Here is a 14,785-nt window from a genome sequence, read left to right as displayed (position 1 = left end):
ACACACACACACACACACACACACATTTCCTGTTTGGTCTAAGAACACTGTCCTGTGGGCTTTTTATTAACGCCTCGCTCTTTCCTTCCATCGGGTCAATCTCTGAGCAGGACTACGACGAGAGGGTCCGGGCTGTCGGAGGTCACATCCTGGAAGCTCCGATCACGGGAGGAATGGGTCCGCTCACCAAGGGCCAGATGATCGTCTACCTCGGAGGAGACAAGGATGTCAGTGACGCCATGGAACCCATTCTCAAGGTTCTCTCAGTCTTCGGTTTTAGAATTATGTATCCTGGAACCCTTTGGCTGCGGTGCGAGGCTTCAAGCCTCGTCTACACGGGGAAAGTTGAGAGGCAAGTCAATGGTGCAAGTTACTTGAACTGGAGAGAAAAGCGAGCAAGTACATGATCACAAAGGATTACAAAGGACTACAAAGGCGGAGCATACCGACAGGAGACCTTTTGGTCCATATCTAGGTCGGATGCGAAAAAAATCATACATACATATACCAAAGGCTTTTCCCCCTTACACGGGGGTAGCCAAAAAGAAAAAGGCATAGCCTTACCTGCTCTCATCATCTTAACAGCTACTTTCACTTCATCTTTCCCTATTTCTCCTTCATTTTCCTCAGTCATCACTCTCATTTTCATAGCGCTTCCCACTGCAACTACCTTTCCCTCCCTATCCTCTTTCACATTTAGGAACTCCCTAAAATACTCTGCCCACCTTCCTCTCACTGCCTTCTCTTCCATTATCATCTCTCCATCTGCACCTTTTACCATTTCTTCTCTACTTGATTCGCCTCCTCTTCCTCTTTTAATTTCTTTACAAAACATCTTTTTATTACTTTCAAAATTTTCTATCATACTCTTACCCCATTTCATATCTGCTCTCCTCTTTGCTTCCTTTATCTTATGCTTAGCTTCCCTTCTCTTTACTTTGTACCTCTCATACGATTCCCTCGTCCTAATTTATAGCCAATCTATGAATGCCTGTTTCTTCTCTTCTACACCCTTCTTTACTTCCTCATCCCACCACTTACCATCCTTCCTTCTATTTCCTCCCGCCCTCCTTGTCCCACACACCATCTTTGCACACCTTATGACTCCCTCCTTGAACCATCCCCATTCCTCCTCCACTTCTAGTTCTACTCTGTCCTTCACTCCCTCCCACTCCTCTCTCAGCTTCATCTTATACTCGTTCTCCTTTTCTTTCTCATTTAAGTAGATCACTCTAAGTACCTCCCTACCTTCTGCCCTTTTCCTCTTTCTCCACCGATTCTCCACTCTCAACTTACCTTCCACCAGAAAATGATCTGATATTCCCCCACTCTCTCCCCTTAGAACATGTACATCCTTAACTCTTCCTACCATACTCCTGGTCACCACTATATAGTCCATTAACACTATCTGCCACCCTTCCATCCACCACCCTCTCCCATGTGTACTTAAGCTTGACTTCCTTTCTAAACACTGTATTTGCTATCATCAACTCTCTTTCAAGACACATCTCCACCATCAATTCTCCGATTTTTACCTGAAACTCCATACTTCCCAATCATTCCGTCTATTGGTCCGTTTCCTACCCTAGCATTAAGGTCTCCCAATACTACTACATTGACCTTTCTCCCTAATCCCTCTATGCACTCATTTAAATCTACCCAAAAAGCCTCCCTTTCCTCTACGCTCTTCTCGCTACCAGGCCCATACGCACTTACAAAAACCCACATCTCCCTTCCCAGCTTCACCTTCATCCACATCAACCTTAATGAAACCTTCTTCCACTCCACTACCCGCTTACTTATCTCTTCACTTACTAGTATAGCCACCCCTTCTCTCCCTCGTCCCCTCTCCACTCCTGAGTACCTCCCAACTACACTCTCAAACTCACACTCGCCCTTCCTTTTCACTTTAGTTTCACTCAAAGCCACTACATCCATCCTTCTTCTAGCAAACATACTGCCTATCTCTTCCCTTTTACTCTCATCTGTACCACATCCACGCACATTAAAAGACCCAAAACTTAGGGTACTGGTTAGAAAATTCCCAGACCCTCTTGTGCCTTTACTATTTTTTAGGAATGTTCCCTTTGGGGCTACAGGTATTAAGACTCCTAATCCCATCCCCCGTCCGGGATATTGGCTGCATGTTATTGTGGCAGAGTAGCATAATAGTTGGTATTTTAGGGTCTATATGGGGTGCCCCATGCGGACCAGAGCCGCACATTATTTTGTCTGTGATAGAGGAAAACTCTGTTCATAGAGAAATGATGATACCTTTATGCTAGGGTCTCTCCCTCCGTTATGCTGTCTCCCAACCCCTTGTTGCTGTCCTGTACCATTTCTCTTAATGTAGGGAAGAGGCCAAACGCAGAGTATGGGAGTCCAATATATTTTACGTTTCGCCCAGCAGGGCTTCTTCAGAAATAACATCGATGAAAAACATTTTACTCCTTATATAGCCCGAGCCTTGCGGGGAGAAACAAACATTAAAATGGTGTACTTACAATTTGCGCAAATTGCTTGTTACTTGTAATTAAAATTGCCAATGCTGGCGAACTTGTTTCTAGAACATTTAGAAAATACTAGTTTTAGCAACATTGTCCCTAGAGACTTAGTTTGGTTAAGATACGTCGACGATGTACTTATAATAGCTCCTCGTAGGTTAGATTTGAGTAGGATTTTAAATCAGTTAAATCTTGTAGAAGATAGTATCAAGTTTACAGCAGAATATGAAACTAACGACATGTTGCCCTATCTTGATACCCTTTTGATAAGAGACGGAAATAATGTAAAGTTTAAAGTTTTTAGAAAAAAGACAAATAATAATGATTATGTACATTTTTACTCTGCTACGGATAAGAAAACCAAAATGGGAATTATCATAGGTTTTTATCTTCGAGGCTTAAGAATATGTTCAGAGGAGTATTTGGATGAAGAATTTAATAAAATTTTTAACGCTTTTACTGAACTAAAATACCCTCCTTATTTTATTCTAAAAGCCAAGAAGAAAGCTGGAATTATTCACAAAAGAGTTGGAAAAATAAAAGAAGAATATACAAAGAAGATCATATTACCTAATACCTCAGTTGCAGACAATATTTCCCCATTATTAAACAAGGCTGGTGTTAAGGTTGTTAAAACCAGCTCAGTAACAGTTGGTAATCTCATTAAAAACCGAAATAAGAGCAGGGAAAATATTCGTCAAGCAGGTATTTATTGTGTGCCATGTCTAGGTTGTGAAAAGGTTTACATTGGTGAAAGTTTCCGTGGTATTGATAAGAGAGTATTAGAACATAAATATGATATGAAAACATACAATATGAATAATGCCATTGTTAAACATAGATTCGATACCGGCCACAATGCTGATTGGAATAATTCCAAGATTATAAAATATGAAAACGATACAATGAAACGTAGATGTTTAGAATCGGCGTTTATATCCCTCATAGAAAATATAAATCAGAATAGTGGATTTTTTTTACAATTAACAAACCATTGGCAATTTTAATTACAAGTAACAAGCAATTTGCGCAAATTGTAAGTACACCATTTTAATGTTTGTTTCTCCCCGCAAGGCTCGGGCTATATAAGGAGTAAAATGTTTTTCATCGATGTTATTTCTGAAGAAGCCCTGCTGGGCGAAACGTAAAATATATTGGACTCCCATACTCTGCGTTTGGCCTCTTCCCTACAGAGCTGTTGCAGTCATTGCTGCCTTTACTCATTTCTCTTAATATTCATTTCCTTTTTTCGCCTACCCTGTGGTGGGGGAAGAGAATGCTACCACCGAGTCTTTCCACTTGAGTCGTATGAGGCGACAAAAAAACGGGACGGGGGGAAAAATCATAATAATGATAAATAAATAAATGAATAAATAAAAACTATAATGATGTAAATAATAAATAAAATAAATAAATAAATACATAGGTATCGTTAAACGATAAACAAACTGGTAAATAGTAAATAATAATAATTTGACATATAACTAATGATAAACGAGAATCAAGCAAATAATAATAAACAAGCGGACAAATGATAACAAAACAAATAAGCAAATAATATAAAACAAATGATAATCATTACAGCATCTTGCTCAGGTGTTTATCTAAGTGATTCTTAAATTCATCTGACTTGGCCTGTGTGAACATGTACTTGCTCGCTTTCCTCTCCAGTTCAAGTAACTTGCACCATTGACTTGCCTCTCAACCTAACACGTGTAAACAGTGCTTTACTGTTTATTCAGGCTGCTACCGTGCAATTTCATTCGGCTGAGGGAACCTCCTTTCCCTTTGAAGGTAAAATATTTTACCTCTATGTTAGGATGTCGTTTAATTGTGTCAGCTAGACCAGAATCTGGGAGTGTATAATCGTAGCGACGGGGTTAATTGAAGTGATCTTAATTTATTTTTGCTAAGTTAATGTTCTTTGATCCCAGTGAAATCATGTGGCAGTGGTCATAATAACATGTGTAAGGTGTGTCACCTTAGCTTAAAGGTCAATAACAACAGTCGGTAATAATTATAAAGATCTGATGGTCCGTAAATAACATTTATTACAAACCTTGCTCTATTCGGCATTTATTAATGGAGTGAATGTATAAAAATGCATTTTCTTATTCTACATATTTTACTCTTTTGGTGTCTTACATAATCTTAAGAGTCTGTAATGACGTGTGCAATTATTCTAAGTTGATTTTTACCACGAATTTACAGTGTTCCTATCAAACTCGAATGCACATCGGACCCATTGGGTCAGCCATGATAGTCAAGGTGCAATCCAACATGCTCTGCGCGGGAAACGCACTTCTTGCAGCCGAAAGTCTTATGCTGGGTAAGCACAAGGAACTCTCATGTTTCTGTCAGTTCTTGTTAAACGAGGAAAAGTAGACATATCTGTATTTAATTTTCTTCTTTTGGATGCCGGCAAAAGTGTGCGCAAATTGCCATGCTCTTTAGTGTATTAGCATACATTGCTCTTGCCCAGTAACGCAAAATGAAGTTGGTTTGGAGAACATGGCTTGCGCAGTACATATTGAAGCGCTTGAACGATCGCGGTAGTTGTAATACCCAACATCAGCTACTCGGATTTGGTGATGCAAGCACATCAACTCTACCAAGAACGAGTGGAGCTAGTAGTAAACTGAGTATATCCTGCATATTCTCTCCGCTGGGCACATCTGATCATAACCTCATTTTGCTTATTTCTCCTAATGTTTCACTGTTGTCCTAAGATCCCCTTCGTGTAGCTTTGGCACTTTAGCTCCTCTGACTGGGAGCCAGGGGTGAGGGTTGATCTAATAGAAGTATTCCAGTTGGTCAAGGGCTTTAACAGGGTTGATACAGCCAAGGTCATCATAGTAAGACAGCAGGGTAGGACTCATAGTAATGGATTTAAATTGGACAAATTTTGGTTTACCATCAGAGTGGTTAACGAATGGAATGGAATTAGTAACCATGTAGTGACCGCTGAAACAATTGTCTGTTTTAAGAGAATATTAGATAACTTTATAAATGGGGAATGAAAAGAGATAAAGGATCTGGAACTGCCTAGTGGCTTTATGGTTTCTTGCAATCTCCTCCATTCTTATATTTTATGTTCTTATCCTGGTCCGCACTTGTTGTCCATGATGTGATACAAGGCTTACAAATATCTATCGCTGGCAGAACAAATGTTTAAAGAATACATTTGAATCCGTGTCTACCGAGTAGATAATGTATTTGATAAATTGTAATTTAAATCCCATTTCCTAGATTCATGGATCCACATAACTTTTTCTAAGGCATATACACTTTAGTTTCTCGTTACTTCTTGGCTGTAGGTGCATAAATCCAACCCAACTGTTCTCCTATCTTATATAAACTGATCGACAAATCGAAGATTGAAACTTATACTTAATTCGATTTCATTTGAAGATAACTCCGACAATGGAGATATCTCCTAATTATGATTCCGCATTTCAAGATAAAGCATTGTCTGGTGTTATTCAAAATAGATTCTCTAACAGTGTTTCTCAGCCAGGGCTCCACGGACCGCTAGGGGGCCGCAAAAACCTACCATGGGGTCAGTAGGACATGGAATTCAATATGCTAAAGTAAATCATGCCATGCCTCCGTTATCTGTAATTCATGATTACACAATGTGCCTCAATCGAAATGTACTTTTTTTACTGACTAGTTGCATCTCTCAGAATGTGGCGATGATTTGTATAGTATATTATAATGTTTCTATCACTAAATGCTTCCAAAAAGTGACTATACCCAATCAGATCCCATATCAAAGGGTCCCCTGAATATATAAGTCGATGTAAGGAGTCCCCTGAATATATAATAAGGGGTCCACAAAATTTTAAAGGTTGAGAAACACTACTCGAAAGGGTTTGTGAAGTTTATACAACTAAAATTGCATTTTTCTAGTTCTTGTCAGACGATCTTGTACAGCCTAGCTGGGTGTATCCTCAAAATTAAATCTGTCTCGATATAATCCTTGGACAATCTTTTTTTGTGGTCTCTCTAGGTTATTTTATTTATATCTAACGTCATCTACTAATTAAATGGTCAAGTCTAGGGAGAAATGATATATATAATTATAGAACTTGTTCTCTCATGTGGTTTATGTGTGTGTGTACAAACAGAGGTCCATAAATACCGACTTTTGAGCACCATAACGTTTCTCTAATCTGCCCTCAGCCAAGCGTTCCGGCCTTGATTTGCGTACTTTCTGGGACGCGATCCGAGTGAGTGTCGGCAACAGCTTTGCCTGGGAGACAGCCTGTCCTTTCTACTTCAACGGTTCGTATGACACCTCATTCACTGTCGATCTCTTCACGAAGGATATGCAACTTGGGATGGACATGGCCAAGAAGTTCAGGGTAAGGACACGTGGACTCTTTAGGGGCGTTGATACATTGGTAGAGTGGAGGTTGCTAGACACCGCCACACTGATCATTACAAATGTGGACAAACCAGAGTTTTATAGATTTAGGATTAGAAGATGCGTGCTGGATGTGACTCCATACCTGGCATGACCACTTTCATGATACATTCTTCAATAGCGGAGGGGTCATGAGCATGGAAACAGTAGCTACTCCACTGAAAACCAAAAAAATGCTGATTGTCATTTATTTGTTTATTCTAGACTCCAATGCAGTGTCATCAGCATGTCCTCTCCACGTTCCGCCACGCGCAGTACACGTATGGAGATCACGTGGGTTGCTACGTGCCACCACGTCTTATGGAGGAGGACCTTGCAGAACCCCTCCGGCTCGAGGGTTTCGATGACTGGGAGTATGATAACCATATCGAAGATGGTTCTGTCGTTGTCAAACATCGTAGCATCAAGAAGTAAATGTTACAGATATTAAATGTTCCGGCGTAACAGGCCAAAGTAACCCCAATAAAATGTTGAACAAATTAATAATTCTTGTGTATAATTAAAACCTCTTTACACTATACTTCTTCCAGTATCTGGTGACCCATAGGATGTGGCCGGCAAAACCAGCAGCGTTACTACGTCTAAACCATCTCCAAAGAAAACGGGGGAGACACCGTTTTCTTTATATTTGCATGTAGGACCGGTATGACTGACAAAGGATGAATAAGTGACCCTTGCACCTGTGACTCAGTGGCCCCCCCCCCACCCACCCACACACACAGACATTCCTGGGTCGGGAGCCGGCGCAACGTCGCCTGACCTGAGATACCACATCGTTTAACAAGTCTCTTCTTTTCTTTACATGTATAACAATTACTCATGTCACTTACCATTTAATGAAAAAATCAATATACATTTAGAATATTCCATGTTAACATACTTGGGGTAGTGGACAGCTTCCGGTATATGCTGAATGTTTTGATTCAGTATGTGACAACACGGCAGACAACACCTTGTGGGTCACGAGATCATGGCCTAGAGGTGTATAATCTGGCCTCAGCCAATTCATACTCCAGAGTATGAATTGTCTCGGGCCATAATATACCCGGGGCCGCTTTAACTCCTGATATAGTGTGGTGTAAGAGGCCGGTAGATGGAGGTAGACAATTAGGTAGATGCAGAGGTAGATGGAGAACACGAATGCTAATTCAATAACAGTTGTTGTGACTGCGAAGAGCTGAGTCGCGGATTGTTTAGTCGCCGTACTGTCTAGGTAAACAACAGCCGATGAGCGGCAATAGCTGAGTCAGACTCGCGTTAGCTTGGAATTGACTGTTTATAAACAAGGGTTGGAGCGGCGATGAAATATGCTAATGTAACAATGTGTGAGCGCTAAGCTATTTTTCGTTTGACAAATGCTGAGGTAAACGATATTGCTTGTGACAATGTAGCAGCCTTCCGGATTGGAGAAAAAGGTGGAGGAGGAGAGAGATTATTGGTGGATGGATTTAAAGTTACGCCCTTAAGGTGTGACATTTATTTAAGAAGTCAGAGGAGATTGGATGAGAACAATTAGTGACGTCAGACGAAGGTAGCTTGGCGTATGATATGGAGATTTCGAGAGACGAAGACGGGGAGAGAGAGAGAGATCCTGTGTGTAACCAAAGACAGTGTAAATTTAGTGAATAGAAAAGAAAGGAATTCCACCACTTTCCTTAACCTAAGGACTGGTCTGAAGTATGAGAAGTACAAGGCATGGGGCCTTCTGAATAAGATGAACTTGGAATTAGTAAAACTGACGTAACGAGGGCAAGGTGCCTTGTGAGTGAAATTACGAGACTAGAAGTGTTATCGGTCGAGGACCGACATGTGGACTTCTTGGGGTATACCATGTCCTGTTATACCGAACCACCTGGTCCGGGCATGTAGCCCCCCCCCCCACAAACACACACATACACACACACACACACACACACGCACACACACGCACACACATACAAAAGTTACTTGATATCCAGTGTCTTGAAGAAGCTCAAGACTGCTGACCAGTAGACAGACATGATCGTTTGTCATCTTTTACTAAGATTAAATAAAAGTAGAATTAAACCATTGTATACAGTGGTATTGTATTGCATTGCATTGTAATGTATTGTATGTTAGTGTAGGAAAAATAGAATAGCCACGCACTCAGAAGTACAAGTCTCAGAAGATAACAAATGTGTGAAGAAACGAGTTATATCGGGACTGATAACATTTTTAGCTTGTCACTCACTAGATGGATAGGCCATTGATGAAAAAATACAGAAAACGCAGAACTCAAAACGCCAAAATCAGATGTTAGAACAGAATTAATTCTAAGATATACCAAAGGTCAGATAAACTTATCAGAAATACATACATACATATACCAAAGGCTTTTCCCCCCTTACACGGGGGTAGCCAAAAAGAAAAAGGCATAGAAACCACTCCCACCCATTCCATTCCCTACACATTCCACTCCCCTCCACCCTCCCTATTATCTTGGCACCTCCTGGATGAGGGGTCATACCTGCATCCTGTCCACTGCCCTGGGTCAGAAGCAGTGTCGCAAGACACAGCACATCCACAGCAAGGCCGCTTCATAAATTCGGCAAACCCCCCTCTCCGTCCTCTCATGCATAAAAGGAGAAGACAGGGAGAAATCCCTTCGGGCTGCGTAAATTTTTTTCTCATCCATACTTCCTCACCTCCCATCCCCCACCCACTCCCCCTCATGCATCATAGAATCATCCATATATAACCCTTCTCCATTCACCCCTATCTTCTGTCCTCTCCCGTTCTTCCTCAACAGACATTCCTCTCTTTTGTAATGCCTCTTTCACCCCATCCATCCATCTCATCCTAGGACGCCCCCTCATATTCACTCCTTCCTCTTCTGCCTTCCTCACCTCTTTTACTAATCTTTCTTCACTCATTCTTTCCATTTGTCCAAACAATCCTAATACTCTTTCATCAACCCTATCTCCCAGCTCCCTTTCCACCTCTGTTCTCCTCCTCACCTCCTCATTTCTCACTCTATCTAGCCTAGTAACCCCTATCATGCTTCTCAGACACCTCATCTCAAACACATTCAAACTCCTTCTCTCTTCCTCTCTTATGTTCCATGTTTCTACCCTGTACAGAGTGTTGGCACAATCACTCCTTCATATAACCTCCTCTTAGCATCCATTTCCAAATATCGATTTCTCATTACAATTTCTAATCCACCAAGGCATTTACTCGATTCTCTCAATCTAAATTCTACCTCCACCCCCACTCCTCCTACTCCTGCCACATTTGCACTCAAGTATCTAAAACTATCCACTTCCTCCAGTCTTTCACCCTTAATACTCACTTCCAGCCTGCTGTCACTCTCTCCCCTTGTACATCTCATCACCTTACTTTTGCCCACATTTTGTCTTCAGCTTCCTTATTTCACACACCTTCTCAAACTCTGTCACCAACTTCCTCAATCCCTCCTCTGATCCTGCCACAAACGTGATGTCGTCATCAAACAACAACTGGCTTATTTCCCACTTTTCTCCATTTTCTTTAACCATCTCCAACCCCTGACCCACTACCCTTGCATTCACCTCTCGCACTACCCCATCCATGTATAGACTGAACAGCCAGGGCGACATAACACATCCCTGACGAAGTCCCACCTTTACCTCAAACCATCCCTCTCCATTTCTAATCCTAACACAAGCTCTACTACGTTCGTAAAATCTCTTGACTGCTCTTAACAGCTCTTCTCCTATCCCATATATCTGCAGTACCTCCCACAGTGCCTTCCTGTCTACCCTGTCGTAAGCCTTTTCCAGATCCATAAAAGCCCCCAAAACATCCTTACCTTTTCCTATAGCTTTCTCACATATCTGTCTCACCCCAAAAATCTGATCTACACATCCCCTATTTGTCCTAAAACCACATTGTTCCTCACCAATTTCTCCCTCTGTTCCTCTCCTAATCTTCTCAATCAAGACCCTCCCATAAGCCTTCCCAACTACAATCGGAAATAAAATATCATAGTTCATATTATGATAAAGAGTTTGGTGACAAAATAGAATGTACAAAGTCAGTTAGGAAGCAGAAAGAATAGGAGAACATATAGGAATGGGTAACGCAACTTATCTATTAAATCGTAAGTCAGACAGTAGAGAGAAGACGGAAACAGAAAGATAAACAGGAAGAGAAACAGAGAAAGAGTCAGTCAGTCAGAGAGAAAGGATGTTGACCTAGGGCTTACAAACTAATTCATGTTGGTATTTTGGTATTGTTACATTTCTGTATGAACATACATGTAATTACTTCAAACTGTTTGAAAAACTTATGTTGGAAATATATATAGAAAACAACCAAATTTTTTCATTAGCCACACTACCATCCAACTGTGGTTGATGCATGTACAAATGACATGTATAAAAAAAAAAAAAAAAAAAAAAAAAAAAAAAAAAAAAATCCTAATTCACTATATGGTATGAAAGAAAAATATCCAAAGAACGTAGTGTCTCTCCAGGAAATGAGATCTTTGCATATCCTTTTCCTAGCAATCCCCTCAAGGCCAAACATTAATCTCCTACCAAATCTATGACAATGGTAGTGACTTGAATTATGTCTGTGAGGCAGTTCCCCTTGTTGGTGACGCATACGTAGCATTGGCGCCTCCGAGGGTTCCCAGGGACCGAAAACTTGTCAATCACCGGCTGCCCTGAGGTCATGACCCGGACGCATCGGGTCGGATAAGCGGTCTCCCAAGGGCCAACCCGCCGTGTCGAGTAGGACAAAACGAGTCTCCTAAAACAACTGCAAACTCCAGCTGTGCCGAGGATCTCTCAAATGACAGGTAATGCGAGGGTCATGACCTGATCCCGGTGAATATTAAGGGGTCACCTGGAGTTCACCAAACACAGACAGCCTCAGGAACCGAGGGAGCACTCTTCCGCCACCTCCAACGCCGTGACAGAAGACATCGAGAACTGAGAAAGCTATCTCCAGCCACCTCCCGCACCGAAACTTCACCCGCCGTGGACAAACACCGTCTTTCCCGCTCCTTTCGCGGCCAAAGCAAGCTTATTTACCTGTTCTTAGGCGCCCAATTTCATAAATAAACACAGTACTTGCAGAGGTCGGACGTTACTCTCCACTCAAGCTCACTTAACAAGCGCCCAGGAGTCTTCGCCGGCCGGTGGCAGCGAGGAGACTTTTCTCCTTTGATGTTGCCTGTCTGGCACAGGCCGACCACTTCGTTGACGTTGGCAGGCGGGTTTACATCAAAGACAAATACACACATTTCCCAAGTCACGTAATTCTTTGTTTTCAGAGTTGTGCTTGGAAGAAAAGAGATACACGCACACCTGCTCGCTGGCTTAGCGGGGGCCTACAATTCAACTCTGATCCAGAGCCATTAACTCTTCGCTGGCTGGTTGCGAGAGAGAAATTGGGGAGCCTCTCTTACTGACCGGCCCGAACCCACGCCCTGGCCTCTTCGCTCACGCTGGCGAGCGGGTTTACACTTCTGACATTTACACACAATTTCCAAGTCACGTAATTCTCTGCTTTCAGAGTTGTGCTTGGAGGGAGAAAGATATTACAACACCCGCCCGCCTGTCTCCCCTCGCACCGCCATTGGATCCACTCTCAAGCCCAACCTGGGGATAAACAGGAACGCTCATGCCCAACCTGAGGCTAATCAAGAACGCGCTCTCTACACGCGGGAAGTGAACTCTACTCACTTCCCGTAAGATACATACACACACCTCTCAAGAACATAGCCACGCCCCACGCACAAACACCTACAAAATTTTTCTTCGACTAAAATTCACTTCCTTTCTAACTTTCTCTTATACTACATCTTCTCATTTCAGTTTACCTCCCACTAAAGATTTTTCCGTTTTTCCACCTTTCTCTACTACTCCCCTTCTCACCATTTTATCAACTTTTGGTGATTCTAATCCCAGGCGTCGGCGCCGCCGTCTGAGTTCCCTGCCCATTTCTTCCGAGCCACGACCACCAACCGCCCCTAAGCGCTCGCTCAATCGCCCGGTGGCAAAAGCCATTTTTTATACACTACTATCTTTTCATTTTCTTACAGACATTCTTCCCCTCCCACAAAAAACCGATCCCGCGCAAGCGAGTGGTCTTACTTAGCAAGTCGTAAGTCGCATAAATAAACGAACAAAACTTTTCAGAGTTTACCTTCAGCCAGGCCCACGTCCCCTACGTTCTTGACAATGCAATAAAACCTCTAAACATGAAAAAGAAATTAAGATTGTGTTGTACATATTTTAAACATCGCTTTTACGGCAACCTATTATTCCATGAACCTTTTTATCTGTCATTGATACAGATGAAGCTGAACAGGTTTTATCACTCCTGAAAGATTTAGAAATAGAGTAAGACATTCCCGGGGAACAATCTGAGTATCCATTACATAGAACTAACACGTTTACATATAGGCATACATATCCTGACCCTATATAAGGTCAACCGGCGGGTCAACCTGAGCTAGGGCATTTTGTTTAAGTCTTCCCATGCTTCCTTGAATTTGACGCTATGTTCTAGCAGTCGTAATATACAGAAAATCCCCTATATATGAAAGGGATACGTGCCTTTAAATACTTTTGCATATTGATATTTCATATATTTAAGCAATTTATACCGTAAGAATTTTCAGATGTGTTCCAGTATCTAATTTTCTTCATAGTTCTCTTTGTAACCTCGAAGCATAGGCCTTTTGTATAAAGAAAATTGCCCTCACTTTTTCATTTTCGTACCTTCAAATTTTCGTATATCGGAGTTTTGCATTTTGGGGATTCACAACGTAATTACGTTCACTGCGTATCTTAGTCTCCATTAATCTCTGATAGGCTTTGATATTAAACAACCTTTTGTTAACTCGTGTAACTGTTAATTTCTTCATTTATCTATTTCCTTGTTTATTTATTTGTTCATTTGCATATGAACACATTTTTTATTTATTTAATTGTTGATTTATTTTAATTATCTATTTATTTATTTTAATTATTATTTATTTATTTATTTATTCATTCATTTATTTATTTATTGTGAACAGGACCATAAACCTATCGCTGTCGACAAACGTCAGAGAAAGGAACTAGTCAGTTGGTCACTAGTCAACTGTGATTCCTTTATTTATTTTTATTATTTTCCAAATGAAAAAACCTTGAAAACCCTTTTGTTTGTTTCTACGTTCTGACTTCACTGTATTGGTTGCTTTAGGCGTTATTACGCTGGGCTATTTTTCATCCGACTGTTGGATCAAATTTGGAGCTTTCGGGAAGGAATCTGATATGGTGGAGGAAGATCATTTTCCTCCAGCATACCTAATGAAATTCTTTGTAAATTATTAAGAAAACAAAATAGTCTGCCGTAGCGATTTTATGGCGGGAAAAAATGGTGGAGTTGACCGGTATCGCAGATTAATTTTAGGTTGAAGGAAAAATAGCCCAATGTGATAGCGCCTTCAGGAAGGCAGCCGTACTGAAACTTTTTATTTGGTCAATTCTCATTAGTCAAGACCACTGTGAGACACTACCAGTGATCTCTTATGAATCTCGTTGTCGTAGGACCAGTTCTCGAATCCAGGGATGTTCAGCGACTCGTCCAGGGCTAGTTCGTAGGTCTTGGGGGGCGAATAGCATCCTGCGTCGTCTCCCATCTGGTACTGAGTGCGGCGGTAAATGGCGAAGGCCAGCTGGTGAATCTCCATCGGCACCTGTATGGAAAGGGTAAATGTAGTATATGATACAGTTGTCATAGCATGAGTAGGTGGGGGAAACAGAAAAGTGAAATGGGGCTGGAGGTGAATTAGACGAGGATTAATGGGAGATTTTTAATGCTTTAACCTTTCGACCCACTTCCTCCACCTCCG

At 41.5% G+C, this 14,785-nt stretch overlaps 2 protein-coding genes across 2 annotated transcripts in view; one reads left to right on the top strand and one right to left on the bottom strand.

Annotated features, from left to right (window-relative positions):
• The window catches only part of LOC143041086 (2-hydroxy-3-oxopropionate reductase-like), a 31,949-nt gene extending 24,383 nt beyond the window's left edge, over nt 1-7,566 (top strand). The window contains exons 5-8 of the mRNA XM_076212780.1: nt 111-257; nt 4,716-4,833; nt 6,690-6,871; nt 7,138-7,566. Coding sequence (XP_076068895.1) covers nt 111-257; nt 4,716-4,833; nt 6,690-6,871; nt 7,138-7,347 — 657 coding nt within the window. The 3' untranslated portion in view covers nt 7,348-7,566. The remainder of the gene's footprint in view (nt 1-110; nt 258-4,715; nt 4,834-6,689; nt 6,872-7,137) is intronic.
• A 6,340-nt stretch (nt 7,567-13,906) lies between these two features.
• Nucleotides 13,907-14,785, bottom strand: part of LOC143041081 (2-hydroxy-3-oxopropionate reductase-like) — a 29,659-nt gene continuing 28,780 nt past the window's right edge. The window contains exon 8 of the mRNA XM_076212766.1: nt 13,907-14,629. Within this exon, the coding sequence (XP_076068881.1) occupies nt 14,423-14,629 (207 nt within the window). The 3' untranslated portion in view covers nt 13,907-14,422. The remainder of the gene's footprint in view (nt 14,630-14,785) is intronic.

The sequence above is a fragment of the Oratosquilla oratoria genome, chromosome 2 (genome assembly GCF_046742065.1).
Source record: "Oratosquilla oratoria isolate Oo_2021 chromosome 2, ASM4674206v1, whole genome shotgun sequence".
In the NCBI taxonomy this organism is placed as follows: Eukaryota; Metazoa; Arthropoda; class Malacostraca; order Stomatopoda; family Squillidae; genus Oratosquilla; species Oratosquilla oratoria.
This window is presented reverse-complemented; position numbering and strand designations above follow the sequence as displayed.